The sequence below is a fragment of the Petromyzon marinus genome (genome assembly GCF_048934315.1).
Source record: "Petromyzon marinus isolate PM22_M1 ecotype Great Lakes invasive population chromosome 67 unlocalized genomic scaffold, UKy_Petmar_22M1.pri1.0 chr67_unloc.5, whole genome shotgun sequence".
NCBI lineage: Eukaryota > Metazoa > Chordata > Hyperoartia > Petromyzontiformes > Petromyzontidae > Petromyzon > Petromyzon marinus.
In genome coordinates this window covers 34,110-53,674 of record NW_027422595.1, presented here as the reverse complement: position 1 = coordinate 53,674, position 19,565 = coordinate 34,110, and the positions used below count along the sequence as shown (strand labels likewise).

Below are 19,565 nucleotides of genomic sequence, written 5' to 3'. Positions count from 1 at the left end.
TCGATACCAGGTGAGTAGAATTTAGTACCGCAGAGGTGGTTTTTCCAGTGAAAGGTCGCAGTATATCGGCAAGAAAACGTGCCAGTTTATAGGTGGGGGAGTTGATAGTAGAGACGATGGGACGAAGGGGTGTATCGTCTTTGTGTATCTTCGGAAGGCCATATAATTTTGGTGGTCTGGCAGCAGAGGGTTTCAACGAGAACTGTTTGGTCTGATCAATTAATGCTGTTGAATGAGAGATGATTTCGTTCGTTTTGGTAACCAGGCTGTTGGTGGGATCTCTTTTTATTTTTGTATAGCTGCCATCGTTGAGTAGTTCTTGAATTTTGTTGTTATATTCTGTTTTGTCCATGATGACAGTGGCATTGCCCTTGTCGGCTGAGAGGACAACAATATCATCTGTCTTTTTTAATTGAGATAATTCAAAGCGTTCATCTTTGCTGATGTTGCTAGGTGGCAACTTAGCGTTTTTGAGGGTTGCAGCGATTTCAGATCTTGCTACGTCTGCAGAGATGTGACTCAAGCCCTTGAGTGCAACGTCTACATGGGCAATGATATCATTAACCGGTATGTGTCTCGGTGTGACAGCAAAGTTTAGACCTTTAGCTAAAACGAATTTCAGGACATCAGAAATGGAACTGTTACTGCGATTAATTACGACTTTGTTGACGTCTATCTTTTCGCTGTGTGGATCCGATTTTTTGTTGGAGAGGTGATTGAATTTGGAAATCAAATTGTCCCTACATTTGGTCGACATAGTGGCAGCCGAAAAGGTAGTCATATTGTCTACATGTTCCCAATCCGATGTAGACATAGTTGCTGTCGATGTTAAGTGTGATTTGCAGAGTGTCTTGTCTAACTGATCCAGTTCGGTGCGTGTAAGTCTAATTTTTTCTGAGATAAGAGCGAAGCTAGTTCTAGCTAGAATTCGTTTTGCATTGAGAGAAGTTGCAGCAGCAGAGGTGAGTGTAAATGCGGTTGGTATTACCTTAGAGTCGCGGCATCTCTTCAGAAAGGTGAGAGACTCGATTCGTTGAGCTTTCTTGTCCCGGAGTTTGTTGAATGATCTTAAGGTTGTGTGGAAATCGAAGCTACCCATAGACTCAACACTGCACCATAGACTCAACATTTCACCATAGACTCAACACTGCACCACAGACTCAACATTTCACCATAGACTCAACACTGCACCACAGACTCAACATTTCACCATAGACTCAACACTGCACCACAGACTCAACATTTCGCCATAGACTCAACACTGCACCATAGACTCAACATTTCGCCATAGACTCAACACTGCACCATAGACTCAACATTTCACCATAGACTCAACACTGCACCATAGACTCCGCAACTACGATTAGCACTATACACTATGGGGAGTGGGGAATTTGGTGGGGTGAATGGGGGAGGGGGGAATTGGGTGAGCAGAGGAGGTGAGGAATGGGTGGGGAGAAGGATGAGAATGGGGGGGGGGGGGTGAATGGGGGGGGGGGGGTGAATGGGGGGGGGGGGGTGAATGGGGGGGAGGGTGTGAATGGGGGGGAGGGTGAATGGGGGGAGGGGTGGTGGTCAGGTGGCATTGTGTTCTCGGCTTGTTCCCAGCACCTGGACAGGGGTCGTGACCTCTCCCTCTCAATCTCTCTCTCTCTCACCTGGCCTCACCCCGCGTCTCCCATCACCACCATCACGGCCATCGCCGCGAAGACGAAGCTCCCACTCGCTGCGGTAATTACCACGCTGTCGGGCCAAGTGCTGGTCGTAGCGTGACACACAGACACAAAGGCAAGGACCCTCCGCAACAGCCTTCAGAGACGTGTTTTGGGGCCGGTGGCACCGGCTGGGTCGTTCACGTGACCTGCTCGCCAGCAGCGGGAACCGTCGACACGTCACGTGGCCTCAAGGTGCACCTAGCCTGGCACAATGGCCGTGGTGACGTCAGCGCCACTTAGTGTCGAATGGCGGCTGGTGTTGTTGTTGTTGTGGGCTGTGTCTTTGCGCGTGTCTTTTAATTTTTTTGCCGGTTGCTGGGCCTACCCCTAGGTCGACTCAGCCTCAAATGAGTACCTGGGCGCATTGTGTAGTAAATGTCGCCACTGGGGAGACAAAGGCGGCCGGGTATGGAGTTGGCCGTGCAACCCCTTCGTGTGCCACCTAGCCCGGCATTCACAGGTGCTGCTGCTACTCGCTACTGACAGCACTTGCCCCTACAGCCTGTTAGAGGCTACACGGGGGAGCTTTGTCTGTGTCTACCTTCACAGGTGCTGCTGCTACTCGCTACTAGCCTGTTAGAGGCTAGTGTAGTGTATAGTAGTGTATAGTGTAGTGTATAGTGTAGTGCATAGTGTAGTGTATAGTAGTGTATAGTGTAGAGTATAGTAGTGTATAACAGTGTATAGTAGTGTATAGTAGTGTATAGTGTAGTGTATAGTAGTGTATAGTGTAGTGTATAGTGTAGTGCATAGTGTAGTGTATAGTAGTGTATAGTGTAGTGTATAGTAGTGTATAGTGTAGTGTATAGAAGTGTATAGTTTAATGTGTAGTGCAGTGTATAGTGCAGTGTAGTGCAGTGTATAGTGTAGTGTATAGTGTAGTGTATAGTAGTGTATAGTGCAGTGTATAGTGTAGTGTAGTGCAGTGTATAGTGTAGTGTATAGTGTAGTGTATAGTAGTGCATAGTGCAGTGTATAGTGCAGTGTGTAGTGCAGTGTATAGTAGTGTTTAGTGTAGTGTATAGTGCAGTGTAGTGCAGTGTATAGTGTAGTGTATAATGTAGTGTATAGTGTAGTGTATAGTAGTGTATAGTGTATAATGTAGTGTATAGTAGTGTATAGTGTAGTGTATAGTAGTGTATAGTGTATTCTAGATTTAAAGCTTTCGTGACTGCTAGGATCCATACTCTTTGGTTCTATTGGGTAAAGTCACGTAGGTGAAAATAAAATAACAAAAAATCACGACGTTTCGGCCACAACACAAGCGGCCTTCATCAGGTAAAGGGACGAGACTGTCTGGAGGACAGCGCTGTCCACCTGATGAAGGCCGCTTGTGTTGTGGCCGAAACGTCGTGATTTTTTGTTATTTTATTTTCACCTACGTGACTTTACCCAATACAACCAAAGAGTATAGTGTATAGTGTAGTGTATAATGTAGTGTATAGTAGTGTATAGTGTAGTGTATAGTAGTGTAGTGTATAGCGCAGTGTGTAGTGTAGTGTGTTGTGCAGCGTATAGTGCAGTGTATAGTATAGTGTATGTGTAGTGTATAGTAGTGCATAGTGTAGTGTATAGTGTAGTGTATAGTGTAGTGTGCAGTGTGTAGTGGAGTGTATAGTGTAGTGTATAGTGTAGTGTATAGTAGTGCATAGTGTAGTGTATAGTGTAGTGTATAGTGTAGTGTATAGTGTAGTGTGCAGTGTATAGTGTAGTGTATAGTGTAGTGTACAGTACAGTGTATAGTACAATGCATAGTGTAGTTTAAAGCCTGCGGTAAACGTTAAGTTTGAACTTAATAACAACACCTCCCCCCACTCCCTCTCCACGTTCCCAGGGCCTCTAGCTTTGTTTCCAAGTTCCCCGTCGGAGTGTACCTGGAGGCGTCACGACGCGATGTCCCCTGGCGTGCTGTGGGCCCTACTGCTCGCCCAGCTGTGCCTCGCCCCGGGGGCGCGCGCCTTCCCCGGGGGAGCTCCCTCCTCCTCGTGCGTGGCCATGAGACCCATGCATGACGGGGTTCGGAGCCAGACGTCACAGGCCCCCTACGTCATCACTGCAGTGGCCACGAACGGCAGCATCGGAGTGCCCTTCACGGGCGAGTTGGGGTGTGGGGGGGGGGGTGTGTGTGGTGTGTGTGTGGTGTGTGTACACGTGTGTGTGTGTGGTGTGTGTGGTGTATGTACACGTGTGTGTGTGTGGTGTGTGTACATGTGTGTGTGTGTGGTGGTGTGTGTACACGTGTGTGTGTGGTGTGTGTACACGTGTGTGTGTGTGGTGTGTGTACACGTGTGTGTGGTGTGTACACTGTGTGTGGTGTGTACACGTGTGTGTGTGGTGTCGTGTGATGTGTACACGTGTGTGTGTGTGGTGTGGTGTGTGTACACGTGTGTGTGTGTGGTGTGGTGTGTGTACACGTGTGTGTGTGTGGTGTGGTGTGTGTACACGTGTGTGTAGTGTGTACACGTGTGTGTGTGGTGTGGTGTGTACACGTGTGTGGTGTGTGTACACATGTGTGTGTGGTGTGGTGTGTGTACACGTGTGTGTGGTGTGGTGTGTGTACACGTGTGTGTGTGTGTGGTGTGGTGTGTGTACACGTGTGTGTGTGTGGTGTGGTGTGTGTACACGTGTGTGTGTGTGGTGTAGTGTGGGGTGGCAGCAGACTGCCAAACAACAGGGTGTGGGTCTTCTTTTGAACAAAAGAATGAAGGGGGCGTGGGAGCGTGGCAGTGAGGTGTGGGAAGCTGTAAGCCCCAGGCTACTTTGGGCTCGCCTTCCCATCAACCGGAGGCGAGGAATGGTGGTCGTGGTTACTTATGCCCCCACCGAAGATGAACATCCGTGGAGGGATGCAGGCAAAGCCGATGAGTCAGATGCCTTCTATGACCTCCTGTCACAGGTGCTGGCTAAAGTGGCCCCTCGGGATAGAGTCATCATGTTGGGTGACTTCAATGCCCGAGTTGGTCATGATACTGGCACCTGGTCTGGAGTGATTGGAGGGCATGGGCCAGATCAGCTCAATAACAACGGTAGGAGGCTGCTAGATTTTTGTGCAGCCCATGGGCTTGTAATTACCAACACGCTGTTCCGGCATCGGCGCATCCACACAACATCATGGATGCATGCCGGGTCCAAGCAAGAACATATGCTGGACTACATAGTGACGGACCAGCGAATGCGAGCCCATGTCCTTGACACCAGGACCTACCGTGGAGCTGATCTGCCCTCTGACCATCGACTAGTCATCTGTAAGATGCGCCTGCCATTCTTCCACTCCGGTGGTGGGTGTACACCCAGGACCCCATTCCAACCTAAAGTGGCCTGGTCTCAGTTATCTGATGAAAGTTGCAAGCGAGAATTTCATCATCGCTTGCGGCTGGGATTGGCATCGTCCCCGACTCCTCCTGATGTCGAGGGTAAATGGGCGAGGTTTAGGACTGTGACTCATGCAGCTGCAATGGCTGCTTTGGGTACGCGGTCCAGACCTCCCCAGACACCCTGGATGACAGAGGAGTTGTTCACGATGGTTGAGAAAAAGTGACAGGCCCACTGTCATCGGCTACAGAATCCCACGTCAGAGAATGAGGAGGCTTACCGCAGCCTTCGCTCGGAGGTTCGGAGAGCCGTGAGGCGCTGCAAGGATGGGTGGTGGTCGCGGGTTGCTGAGGAGATGGAGTCTGCCTCAGTGGCCCGTGATCACAAATCTCTATTTAACTCCATCAAAAAAGTAACCTGCAGCGCCACACCTATTACCATCATTAGGGGAAAAACGGTGATCCGATTTCCGACCCCCAGGAACAGGTTCGCAGATTTGCTGAGCATTTCTGTGAGGTCCTGGGGGAGGGAAAATCCCTCAGCCAGGAAAACATCGTGGCACAAAGTGAGGATGACCCTGCTGAGGCTGCGGTGCCTCAAATATTGGATGAAGTCACCCCCTGTGAGTGGCTGGCTGAGGTGCCATCTGCTGAGGAAGTATTGAAGGCGATCCGGAGTCTGAGACCAGGAAAGGCAGCGGGCAGAGATGATCTCCCAAGCGAAATGCTGAGGGAGGGTGGCGTTTGTGCACAGACTGCCCTATATGACATCATAACAACAGTCTGGACCACTGGACGGGTTCCGCAGGATTGGAAGGATGCCCTGGTGGTCCCCCTTTTTAAGAAGGGGGACCGCACAGACTGTAACAACTACAGGGGCATCTCACTCCTCAGTGTGCCGGGAAAGGTCCTGGAAAGGATTATTCAGTATCGCCTTGCCAGGCACGCTGAGGAGAGGCTTGCGGAGCCCCAATGCGGTTTCAGGAAAGGGCGGTCCTGCACAGATGCCATATTTTCTGTCCGTCTGCTACAGCAGAGGTGTAGGGAATTCCAACAAGACCTACATCTCTGCTTTATTGACCTGGTCAAGGCCTATGATACCATCAGTAGGCCTGGGCTCTGGGTCGTTCTTCGTGCTTTTGGAGTACCTGACCCTCTGCTCACGATCATTAAGGACCTTCATGATGGTGAGCGGGCCCGGGTAAAACTACGTGGCCGGGAGTCAGAGCCATTCCCTGTACACCTTGGGGTGCGACAGGGATGTCCTCTGGCTCCCACATTATTTAACATCTATTTTGACCACGTAGTTCGTGAAGCCTTCAATAGCTGTACCGGGGGAATCTCCATATGGTACAGATATAATGGGAGTCTAATCGATGCCCGGGTGCGGTCAAGGGATGGCTCCCTATTGCTCAACCACGTTATGTATGCTGATGACTTGGTAATAGCTGCTCAGTCAGAGGAGGAGCTGGAGACGCTGCTGCTGAGACTGGAGCGTGCCACTAAGAGGTGGGGCCTTACCATCAGCCCCACCAAAACTAAACACCTGCCTGGGTATTTTGTACCATCGGACACTCCACCCCCACAACTCCCAATCGGTGATGGGGCAGTTGTGGAGAGAGTGGAGAGTTTCCCATACCTGGGCAGTGTGCTTATGACTGGCTCCAGTTTAACAGCAGAGGTCTCACTCCGAATCAGTCGAGCGGCAATATCTTTTCATCGGTTGCGTAACGCTGTGTGGAAGCTACCTGGTCTGTCGCTCCGCACTAAGCTTCAGGTCTTCTCGGCCACGGTCATTCCCTCCCTTCTCTACGCTTGCGAAACGTGGACCCCCCTAATGGAACATCTTCGCCGGTTAGAAACATTTAGGCTGGCCTGCCTACGATCCATCCTGGGTTTAACCAGACTGGATTGTGTGAGGAGCTCACAAATCCTTGAAAGATCTGGGCAGGGTCCCATCGGTGAGCTCCTCCGGCAGGCAAGGCTGCGATGGCTGGGTCATGTAGCCCACATGCCCAGCCACCGCATGCCGAAACAGCTTTTGTTTGGCCGGATTGAGGGGGCTAAGCGGGCGCGGCACGGGCTAGAGAAGAGATGGAGTGATGTTGTACAGGAGGACGTGGAGCTGAGTGGACTTGCCCATGACTGGTACCAGCGGTGTCAAGATCGGCCTCTGTGGAGGAGGCTCGTGAAGGATGCTACTGGGCAGTTGGAGGCAGTCGCCCTCCAACAACAACGGAGGGCGGAGGAGCGACGCTCACAACAGCGAGCGGAGCGCCGGGTGGCTAAAGCACAGCAGGTTGGCACAGTAGGGGGCACAGGTGGTGCATCAGCCAGTCATCTCAGTCAGTCGACCCGTGGCACCTGGGTCTGCCCCGTGACCTCCTGCCAGCGGGCGTTCGACACTTCACGTGGCCTCAGGGTGCACATAGCCTGGCACAAGCGTCGTGGTGACGTCACCGCCACTTAGTGGCGAATGGCGGTTGTTGTTGTTGTTGTGTGGTGTGTGTACACATGTGTGTGTGGTGTGTACACGTGTGTGTGTGGTGTGTGTACACGTGTGTGTGGTGTGTGTGTGTGTGTACACGTGTGTGTGGTGTAGTGTGGTGTGGACACGTGTGTGTGGTGTGGTGTGTGTACACGTGTGTGTGTGGTGTGTGTACACTGTGTGTGTGTGATGTGTACACGTGTGTGTGTGTGGTGTGTGTGGTGTGTGTACACGTATGTGTGTGTGGTGTGTGTACATGTGTGTGTGTGGTGGTGGTGTGTACACGTGTGTGTGTGTGGTGTGTGTACACGTGTGTGTGTGTGGTGTGTGTACACGTGTGTGTGGTGTTTACACTGTGTGTGTGGTGTGTACACGTGTGTGTGTGGTGTAGTGTGGTGTGTACACGTGTGTGTGGTGTTGTGTGTGTACACGTGTGTGTGTGTGGTGTGGTGTGTGTACACGTGTGTGTGTGTGGTGTGGTGTGTGTACACGTGTGTGTAGTGTGTACACGTGTGTGTTTGGTGTGGTGTGTACACGTGTGTGGTGTGTGTACACATGTGTGTGTGGTGTGGTGTGTGTACACGTGTGTGTGTGGTGTGGTGTGTGTACACGTGTGTGTGTGTGGTGTGGTGTGTGTACACGTGTGTGTGTGTGGTGTGGTGTGTGTACACGTGTGTGTGTGTGGTGTGGTGTGTGTACACGTGTGTGTAGTGTGTACACGTGTGTGTGTGGTGTGTACACGTGTGTGGTGTGTGTACACATGTGTGTGTGTGGTGTGGTGTGTGTACACGTGTGTGTGTGTGGTGTGGTGTGTGTACACGTGTGTGTGGTGTGTACACTGTGTGTATGGTGTGTGTGGTGTGTACACGTGTGTGTGTGGTGTGGTGTGTGTACACGTGTGTGTGTGGTGGTGGTGTGTGTACACGTGTGTGTGTGGTGTGTACACGTGTGTGTGTGTGGTGTGGTGTGTGTACACGTGTGTGTGTGATGTAGTGTGGTGTGTACACGTGTGTGTGTGTGGTGTAGTGTGTGTACACGTGTGTGTGTGGTGGGTACACGTGTGTGTGTGTGTGTGGTGTGGTGTGTGTACACGTGTGTGTGTGTGGTGTAGTGCGGTGTGTACACGTGTGTGTGTGTGTGGTGTGGTGTGTGTACACGTGTGTGTGTGTGGTGTAGTGTGTGTACACGTGTGTGTGTGTGGTGGGTACACGTGTGTGTGTGTGGTGTGGTGTGTGTACACGTGTGGGTGTGTGGTGTAGTGCGGTGTGTACACGTGTGTGTGTGTGGTGTAGTGTGTGTACACGTGTGTGTGTGTGGTGGGTACACGTGTGTGTGTGGTGTGTGTGGTGTGTGTACACGTGTGTGTGTGTGGTGTAGTGTGGTGTGTACACGTGTGTGTGGTGTGGTGTGTGTACACGTGTGTGTGTGTGGTGTGTACACGTGTGTGTGTGGTGTGTACACGTGTGTGTGGTGTGTGTACACGTGTGTGTGTGTGGTGTGTACACTGTGTGGTGGTGTGTGTACACGTGTGTGTGTGTGGTGTGTGTAAACGTGTGTGTGTGTGGTGTGTGTACACGTGTATGTGTGGTGTGTGTACACGTGTGTGTGTGTGGTGTGTACACGTGTGTGTGTGGTGTGTACACGTGTGTGTGTGGTGGTGGTGTGTACACGTGTGTGTGTGGTGTGGTGTGTGGTGTGTACACGTTTGTGGTGGTGGTGTGTGTACACGTGTGTGTGTGTACACGTGTGTGTGGTGTGGTGTGTGTACACGTGTGTGGTGTGGTGTGTACACTTGTGTGTGTGTGGTGTGTACACGTGTGTGGTGTAGTGTGGTGTGTACACTGTGTGTGTGGTGTGTACACTCGTGTGTGTGTGGTGTGTACACGTGTGTGTGTGGTGTGGTGTGTGTACACGTGTGTGTGTGGTGTGGTGTGTGTACACGTGTGTGTGTGGTGTGGTGTGTGTACACGTGTGTGTGTGGTGTGTGTACACGTGTGTGTGGTGTGTGTACACGTGCGTGTGTGGTGTGTACACGTGTGTGTGTGTGGTGTGTGTACACGTGTGTGTGGTGTGTGCACGTGTGTGTGGTGTGTGTACACTGTGTGTGTGTGGTGTGTACACTTGTGTGTGGTGTGGTGTGTACACGTGTGTGTGTGCACACGTGTGTGGTGTGTACACATGTGTGTGAGGTGTGTACACGTGTGTGTGTGGTGTGTACACGTGTGTGTGATGTGGTGTGTGTACACGTGTGTGTGTGATGTGGTGTGTGTGTGTGTGATGTGGTGTGTGTACACGTGTTGTGGGGAGCGATAGTGTAGCGGTTAGCGCGCTGCGCTATGAACCTGGCGACCCGGGTTCGATTCCCGCTCACGGCCAACACCAGTGACGATTATCTGAACCGGTCCCGGGCCTCCCCTAGGTCGACTCAGCCTCAAATGAGTACCTCGTGCGGTGTGTAAACATTGCCACTAGGGAGACAAAGGCGGTCGGGCGTGGTGCTGGCCACCCACCCCCTCGTGTGCCGTGCCGGCCTTCATAGGTGCTCGCTAGCAGCACTTTGCACCTACAGTCTGGCTATACGGGGGATCTTTGTCTTTGTGTGTCCCTGCTGTTGTCCCTGCTGTTGTACCTGCTGCTGCTGCTGTACCTGCTGCTGCTGTACCTGCTGCTGCTGTACCTGCTGCTGCTGTACCTGCTGCTGCTCTACCTGCTGCTGCTGTACCTGCTGCTGCTGCTCTACCTGCTGCTGCTCTACCTGCTGCTGCTGTACCTGCTGCTGCTGTACCTGCTGCCCCTGTTGTACCTGCTGCTGCCCCTGCTGCTGCTGCTGCCCCTGCTGCTGCTGCCCCTGCTGCTGCTGCTGCACCTGCTGCTGCTGCTGCTGTACCTGCTGCTGCTGCTGTACCTGCTGCTGCTGCTGTACCTGCTGCTGCTGCTGTACCTGCTGCTGCTGCTGCTGTACCTGCTGCTGCTGCTGCTGTACCTGCTGCTGTACCTGCTGCTGCTGCCCCTGCTGCTGCTGCCCCTGCTGCACCTGCTGTACCTGCTGTACCTGCTGCTGCTGCCCCTGCTGTACCTGCTGCCCCTGCTGTACCTGCTGCTGCTGTACCTGCTGTACCTGCTGCTGTACCTGCTGCTGCTGCCCCTGCTGTAACTGCAACTGCTGCTGCTGTACCTGCTGCTGCACCTGCTATACCTGCTGCTGCACCTGCTGCTGCGCTGCCCCTGCTGTAACTGCAACTGCTGCCCGTGTTGCTCCAGTGCGGGTGATGGGCCCGGTGTACCGTGGCCTCCTGCTGCAGGCCCGCACGCCGGGGGGAGCCACGCGGCCCATGGGCACCTGGCAGGGCCTACCCAGGGACACGCGTCTACTGCAGGTGGGATGTTGACTACCTCGCCCGGTGTGCAGGAGGTCGTGGGTTCGATCCCGACCCCTGACACGCTGTGGTTTAGGAGATGTTGACTACCTCGCCCGGTGTGCAGGAGGCCGTGGGTTCGATCTTGACCCCTGACACGCTGTGGTTTAGGAGATGTTGACTACCTCGCCCGGTGTGCAGGAGGTCGTGGGTTCGATCCCGACCCCTGACACGCTGTGGTTTAGGAGATGTTGACTACCTCGCCCGGTGTGCAGGAGGCCGTGGGTTCGATCTTGACCCCTGCCACGCTGTGGTTTCGGAGATGTTGACTACCTCGCCCGGTGTGCAGGAGGTCGTGGGTCCAATCCCGACCCCTGACACGCTGTGGTTTAGGAGATGTTGACTACCTCGCCCGGTGTGCAGGAGGTCGTGGGTTTGATCCCGACCCTGGCGATGCCTGCTGCTGCTGTATTTGTGTAGTCTGCATCTCTCTCATCATCATCACGGTGGCTAGGAGATGTTAACTACCTCGCCTGGTATACAGGAGGTCGTTGGAGTTTGCGTCTCTCTCTCTCTCTTGCCGTGGTCACGTCAATTTTTCCCCGGGTCCTCCGGTGTCCCCCTCGACAATCTAGAATCATGCGTTGAGAGTATTGGGCTACCGCTAGAAATTTCCACTGCGACAAGCCACTTCCTTGCGCTATCATTTGTGGCCAGGTCGCTTAGCAAAAAAAGAGCTCTATATCTTAGTGGTGCCACCTGGTAAAATGAGTCCACGTATGAATGTTGAAATTCCTTCGCAACCGTACGTAGCCACCCCTAGCTAATCGGAGGTGCGCGGGAAGGACAAAACAAACGAAACACAACAAGCAGTTACAAAAGAAACGAGTTTCTGATAGCACGTCCCAGCTGCTGATCATGTTGAGAACGCATGAGGCCAGGGTAGGAGTTACATAGGGCAGCACTTGCCTCAGCAGTCTGTTGAGGCCACACGGGGAACCTTTGTCTTGTGCTGGCCTTCACGGGTACTACTAGCTAGCAGCACTTGCCCCAGCAGTCTATTGAGGCTACACGGGGGACCTTTGTCTTGTGCCGGACTTCACGGGTACTACTCGCGAGCAGCACTTGCCCCAGCAGTCTGTTGAGGCTGCACGGGGGACCTTTGTCTTGTGCTGGCCTTCACGGGTACTACTAGCTAGCAGCACTTGCCCCAGCAGTCTATTGAGGCTACACGGGGGACCTTTGTCTTGTGCCGGACTTCACGGGTACTACTCGCGAGCAGCACTTGCCCCAGCAGTCTGTTGAGGCTACACGGGTGACCTTTGTCTTGTGCTGGCCTTCACGGGTACTACTCGCTAGCAGCACTTGCCCCAGCAGTCTGTTGAGGCTACACGGGGGACCTTTGTCTTCGCAGTGCGACGGCAGAGATGCAAGTGCGGTGACTCACTCGAACATCAACGAGAAGATTAACCAGACCTTCACCTGGATGCCACCGGCAGGAGGCCTCACCGGGCCCATCATGTTCATGTAAGGCCTGTCGTGCAACAATCCACAGCTCTCCCTCCTTCATGCACGGCTCTCTCCCTCCTTCATCCACAGCCCTCTCATTCATCCACAGCTCTCTCCTCCTTCATACACAGCTCCCACCTTCATTCGTAGTTCCCTCCATGTACAGATCTCTCATTCATACACAGCTCTCTCATTCATACACAGCTCTCTCCTTCATCCACAGCTCCCACCTTCATTCATAGTTCCCTCCATCCACAGCTCTCTCATTCATCTATAGCTCCCCCCTTCACCCACAGATCCCTCCATCCACAGCTCTCTCCTTCATCCACATCTCTCTCCTTCATCCACATCTCTCTCCTTCATCCACAGCTCCCTCCTTCATCCACAGGTCTTTCATTCACCCACCTCTCCTTCCTTCATCCACAGCTCTCTCTTTCATCCACAGCTCTCTCATTCACCCACATCTCCTTCATTCACAGCTCCCTCCTTCATCCACAGCTCTCTCCTTCATTCACAGCTCTCTCCTTCATCCACATATCTCTCATTCATCCACAGCTCCCTCCTTCATCCACAGCTCTCTCATTCATCCACAGCTCTCCCTCCTTCATCCACAGCTCCCACCTTCATTCATAGTTCCCTCGATCCACAGCTCTCTCATTCATTCACAGCTCTCTCCTTCATCCACAGCTCCCTCCTTCATCCACAGCTCTCTCCTTCATCCACAGCTCCCTCCTTCATCCACAGCTCTCTCATTCACCCACATCTCCTTCATCCACAGCTCTCTCCTTCATTCACAGCTCCCTCCTTCATCCACAGCTCTCTCATTCACCCACATCTCCTTCATCCACAGCTCTCTCCTTCATTCACAGCTCTCTCCTTCATTCACATCTCTCTCATTCATCCACAGCTCCCTCCTTCATCCACAGCTCTCTCCTTCATCCACAGCTCTCTCCTTCATTCACAGCTCTCTCATTCATCCACAGCTCTCTCATTCACCCACATCTCCTTCATCCACAGCTCCCTCCTTCATCCACAGCTCTCTCCCTCGTCAGTCCTGCCAACATTCCTCTCTTATCCCCCACCCACGGCCCCCCATCCCCGCCACCCCAATCATCCCAGCCACCAATCCCCTTTGTCGACACCTCAGAGGTGACTGCCGCTCAACTCGATGCAAGGGGGGGAGAGTGGGGGGCCTGGTGGGGCCTGGTGGGGTTAACAGTCATCGTCAGAGGGGGGCAAGCAGATAGCAATGTTTGTGGGGCCCGTTATGGGGGAGCGGTGGGTGTAGCGGTTAGCGCTGTGCTGCGCTACGAACTCGGCGACCCGGGTTCAATTCTCGCTCACGGCCAACGCCGGTGACGATTACCCGAACCGGTCGTGTGGCCTCCACTAGGTCGACTCAGCCTCAAACGAGCACCTGACGTCACAGTGCCGGCCTCCGTAGGTGCTGCTCGCTACTAGCAGCACTTGCCCCAACAGTCTGTTCGGGCTATACGGGGGATCTTTGTCTTTGGTGGGGGGGGGGGGGGGGGGACCGTCATGCCAGCAAACATGGAGTGGGGGTGGGGGGGGGGGGCGGTGTTATTGAGTGAACTCTGTGTGAACAAGTGGAGGTCTGAGGGTGGGGGGCGTGGGTAGGAAGTGTCCGAGACACACGTGGCTTGTAGCAGGGGGGGGGGGGTAGGGGAGGGGGGGGTGTTCACTCGTCATCGCTCGTGAGGGATAATGGACGACGTCTACGACGATGGCGATGGTCAATCTCGATTTGAAGCTTTCGCGGCCGCAGGAATCCATTCTCGTTGGTTCTATTCTCTTTGGTTCTATTCGGTAAAGTCACCACGTAGGTAAAAAATAAAACAACAAAAATCACACGACGTTTCGGCCACAACACAAGCGGCCTTCGTCAGGTGAAGGGACCAGGCTGTCTCGAGGACAGCGCTGGAGTGAAACAGAGCCACGCTTGGACCGCGGACCTTTAAGCTGTGTGCGAGGAAACAAGGTGCCTTGACAAAGGAAAAAATAGCATTTGATTGGCCGACTTAGCATAGAAGTGGTGTACGTGCGGGTGCACATGCCGGTTGGCCCGGGGGGGGGGGGGGGGAGGGGGAGTTTACCTAGTGATGGTGTGAAAAGGGAATTTATAAGAGCTGCGAAAGTTTGGGGTACCACTACTTGAAAAAATATACTGTAGCATTGAAAATTAGTTTAATGTTTGGTTCGATTTAGAACATCTTTCCAATGTTAGATTTAAAGCTTTCGTGACTGCTAGAATCCATACTCTTTGGTTCTATTGGGTAAAGTCACGTAGGTGAAAATAAAATAACAAAAAATCACGACGTTTCGGCCACAACACAAGCGGCCTTCATCAGGTGAAGGGACGAGACGACTCCAGCGCTGTCCTCCAGACAGTCTCGTCCCTTCACCTGATGAAGGCCGCTTGTGTTGTGGCCGAAACGTCGTGATTTTTTGTTATTTTATTTTTTACCTACGTGACTTTACCCAATAGAACCAAAGAGTATCTTTACAATGGTTGCTTAATTTGAAACCATCTTCTCGGTTGAAATTGTGTCTGTGTTGGTTCTCTCGGTGGTGAAGTGCCACACGGGGAGACGGTGATCAGTTTACCATGCGGAAGTTTTTTTGGGTAAAGTTCGCGTAAGTATGAATGTTGTGTCGTAACCCTCCACCACCCGGCACAGCCCAGTAAGGGGTCCGTTCATTAATGACGTCACGCACCTGGGGTGGGGGGTGGTGAGACATTTGTGACAAGGGGTGAGGGGGGCGGGGTTTGAGAGATGTGACGTCACATCAAAGCGCGCAACTTTATAAATAAATAAATATAGACGCAACACGTTCTACTTAATTAAATAGACTTTTTAAAATAAACGTTTTCTCCTACAACATCAGAGTGCAGCAGCGCCACATTAAATACGCATCAACAATGTGACAATAAGTTTAAAGCGATTTGAAGCATGTTTTATTTTTATTTTTTTTGGGGGGGGGCAGAGCTTTGTGACGTCATGTTTGAGGGGGGGGTCTGACTTTTTGTGACGCAGTGTGACGAAGAGGGGGGAGGGGGTCAAAAATTCGTCCAAAATCGCGTGACGTCATTCCCGGACGGCCCCTAAGGGACCGCTTCAGAGCACCGCTGGTGAGTGGCAGAGTAAATCCACAACATTTACAATCTGAATCTGAATAAAGTAAAAACCTTGTGGATTGGGAGTGACTTGGCCTGCGAGTGCTTTGCAAGGCGAGCGAACATTGTAAATAAATATAAATTTGATAAACTAGCGAGGGTCTTAGCAATACGAGTAGTAGTAGTACGTGTACACGCTTTGTACTGCCGAGCGTCACGTGATGACAACTGATATACGAGCGAGGGTCTTAGCAATACGAGCAGTAGTACGTGTACACGCTTTGTACTGCCGAGCGTCACGTGATCACACAACTGATATACGAGTGAGGGTCTTAGCAATACTAGTAGTGTAACGTGTACACGCTTTGTACTGCCGAGCGTCACGTGATCACACAACTGATATACGAGCGAGGGTCTTAGCAATACGAGTAGTAGTACGTGTACACGCTTTGTACTGCCGAGCGTCACGTGATCACAACTGCTTTGATATACGAGTGCTTTGATATACGAGTGCTTTGGATGTTACAAACACGAATCATGCTCGCAAATCCAAGGTTTTACTGTACGACGTTTCGCCGATGCTGGCAAATCGCCCGATGATGCTTGATGCGAGTTACCAGCAGAAAAGCCGGACTACTGGAATTGTAAATGTTGTGGATTTACATTCTCCGACACACCAGCGGCGAGCTGAAGCTGTAACTAATTGGCGGATTGTTTATGTGACAACCCTTAGCGGCTGTGTTGGGTGGTTGGGTTTACGACACAACATTTATACTTACGTGATCTATCCCAAAAAAAACATTTATTTTAGATGATGTGATGGTGATAATGATGATGATGATAATGATGATGTGGTGATGATGATAATGACGATGTGATGATGATAATGACGATGGTAATGATGATGATGATGATAACGATGATGATGATAATGATGAGGATAATGATGATGTGGTGATGATGATAATGACGATGTGATGATGATAATGACAATGGTAATGATGATGATGACGATGATGATGGGAACGATGATGATGACGATGATGATGATGGGGACAATGATGATGATGGAGATGATGATGGAGATGATGATGGGGACAATGATGATGATGATGATGGGGACAATGATGATGATGATGTGATGATGATAATGACGATGTGATGATGATAATGATGGTGATGTGATGATGATAATGACGATGGTAATGATGATGATGGAGATGATGATGATGGTGATGGAGATGATGATGGAGATGATGATGATGATGATGGAGATGATGATGGAGATAATGAGGATGATGATGGAGATGATGATGGAGATGATGATGATGATGATGATGGAGATGATGATGGGGACAATGAGGATGATGATGGAGATGATGATGATGATGATGATGGAGATGATGATGATGATGATGGAGATGATGATGGAGATGGAGATGATGATGATGATGATGGTGGAGATGATGATGGGGATAATGAGGATGATGATGGAGATGATGATGATGATGGAGATGATGATGATGGAGATGATGATGATGGAGATGGTGACAATGATGATGATGGGGACAATGATGATGATAATGGAGATGATGATGATGATGATGGAGATGATCATGATGGGGACAATGATGATGATGATAGAGATGGAGATAATGATGATAGAGATGGAGATGATGATGGAGATGATGATGATGATGATGGAGATGAAGATGATGATGATGGGGACAATGATGATGATGATAGAGATGGAGATGATGATGGGGACAATGATGATGGAGATGATAATGATGATGATGATGGAGATGATGATGGGGACAATGATGATGATGATGATGGAGATGATGGAGATGGAGATGATGATGGAGATGATGATGGAGATGATGATGATGATGGAGATGATGATGATGATGATGGAGATGATGGAGATGACGATAATGATGATGGAGATGACGATGATGACGATGATGGGGACAATGATGATGATGGAGATGATGATGATGATGATGGGGACAATGATGATGATGGAGATGATGATGATGGAGATGATGGAGATGATGATGGTGGAGATGATGATGGAGATGATGATGATGATGGAGATGATGATAATGATGATGATGGAGATGATGGAGATGACGATTGAGATAATGATGATGATGATGGAGATGATGATGATGATGGGGACAATGATGATGATGGAGATGATGGAGATGACGTTGATGATGATGGAGATGACGATGATGATGATGGAGATGACGATGATGGGGACAATGATGACGATGGTTTCTGTCTCAGTGCTGCTGTCGCTGAGTCACGTGAAGTCTACTGGATGGACATTCGCTCCTCGGTTCTCAATGGAGGTGACGGTCACACCCCGTGACACGGACACTCACCCTCGCCTGACCTTGACCCTGACCCCGTGACACGGACACTCACCCTCGCCTGACCCTCGCCTGACCTTGAGCCTGACCCTGACCCCGCGACACGGACACTCACCCTCGCCTGACCCTCGCCTGACTCTCGCCTGACCTTGACCCTGATCCTAACCCATGTGCCCTGACCGTGACCCTGACACTGACCCCTGCGCCCGGACCCTGACCCTGACACCGACCCCTGTGCCCTGACCCTGACCGTGACCCTGACACCGACCCCTGCGCCCTGACCCTGACCGTGACCCTGACACCGACCTCTGTGCCCTGACCCTGACCGTGACCCTGACACCGACCCCTCTACGTTTGTTCACCGGAGCCGCGATTGACGGTAGCACATTTGGCCATGGACCTGGCAGCCCGAGTTCGATTGTTGAGGCTACACGGGGGAGCTTTGTCTGTGTGTGTGTCTGTGTGTGTGTCTGTGTGTGTCTGTGTGTGTCTTTGTGTCTGTGTGTGTGTCTGTGTCTGTGTGTGTCTGTGTGTGTGTGTCTGTGTGTATGTGTCTGTGTGTGTGTGTCTGTGTGTGTGTCTGTGTGTGTGTCTGTGTCTGTGTGTATGTCTGTGTGTGTGTCTGTGTGTGTGTCTGTGTGTGTGTCTGTGTGTGTGTGTCTGTGTGTCTGTGTGTGTGTCTGTATGTATGTCTGTGTGTGTGTCTGTGTGTGTGTGAGTGTCTGTGTGACTGTGTGTGTCTGTGAATGTGTGTCTCTGTGTGTGTATGTGTGTGTGTGAGTGTGTGTGCCTGTGTCTGTATGTGTGTGTGCCTGTGTCTGTCTGTGTGTGTGTCTGTGTGTGTGAGTCTGTGTGTGTGTCTATGTGAATGTATGTCTATCTGTGTGTGTCTATGTGTGTATGTATGCGTGTGTGTCTGTGTGTGCCCCATGACCCAGGACTCTCCATCCAGAGCGGCGCCTCCCTGACCTGGCTGACAGCCTCGGGGTCGCTGCTCTGTGCGAGCGCTCTCCGCCTCTGAAGCGGCGGGGAGACACGGGGGGAGACACACGGGGGAGACACGGGGGGAGACACACGGGGGGGGAGACACACGGGAGACACGTGGGGGAGACACGGGGGAGACACACGGGGGGAGACACACGGAAGGAGACATGGGGGAGACACGGGGAAGACACGGGGGGAGACACACGGGGGGAGACACACGGGGGGGACACACGGGAGACACACGGGAGACAAGCGGGAGACACACGGGGACACAGGGGGAGAGGGAGAGACACGGGGAGACGCAGGGTAACACGTAGCCCGCACCGGGAGACACGGAGATATACCGGCGTACGCAGGGAGACACTTTGGAGACACGGGGAGACACGGGGAGACAGAGACACAGGGAGACACGTGGAGACAGGGCCACTGCGAGATGCGGGGAGACAGAGATACTGAGACACACGTGGAGACAGGGACACTGCAAGATGCGGGGAGACAGAGACACGGGGGAGATATGAACACGGGGAGACACGGGGAGTCACGAGGAGACAGAGACACAGGGAGACACAGGGAGACACGGGGAGACAGAGATACTGAGACACACGCGGAGACACGGGGATGTACGAGAGGACACGGGCAGACAGAGACAGAGGAAGACACGGGGAGACACGGGGAGACACGTGGA

General features: G+C 52.0%; 1 protein-coding gene across 1 annotated transcript in view; it reads left to right on the top strand.

The window, feature by feature from the left end:
• Positions 1-18,978, top strand: part of LOC142907973 (putative defense protein 3) — a 38,955-nt gene extending 19,977 nt beyond the window's left edge. The window contains exons 2-7 of the mRNA XM_076058034.1: positions 1,711-1,731; positions 3,550-3,810; positions 10,776-10,891; positions 12,285-12,397; positions 17,811-17,875; positions 18,835-18,978. Coding sequence (XP_075914149.1) covers positions 3,609-3,810; positions 10,776-10,891; positions 12,285-12,397; positions 17,811-17,875; positions 18,835-18,917 — 579 coding nt within the window. The 5' untranslated portion in view covers positions 1,711-1,731; positions 3,550-3,608 and the 3' untranslated portion in view covers positions 18,918-18,978. The remainder of the gene's footprint in view (positions 1-1,710; positions 1,732-3,549; positions 3,811-10,775; positions 10,892-12,284; positions 12,398-17,810; positions 17,876-18,834) is intronic.
• Positions 18,979-19,565: the final 587 nt, after the last annotated feature.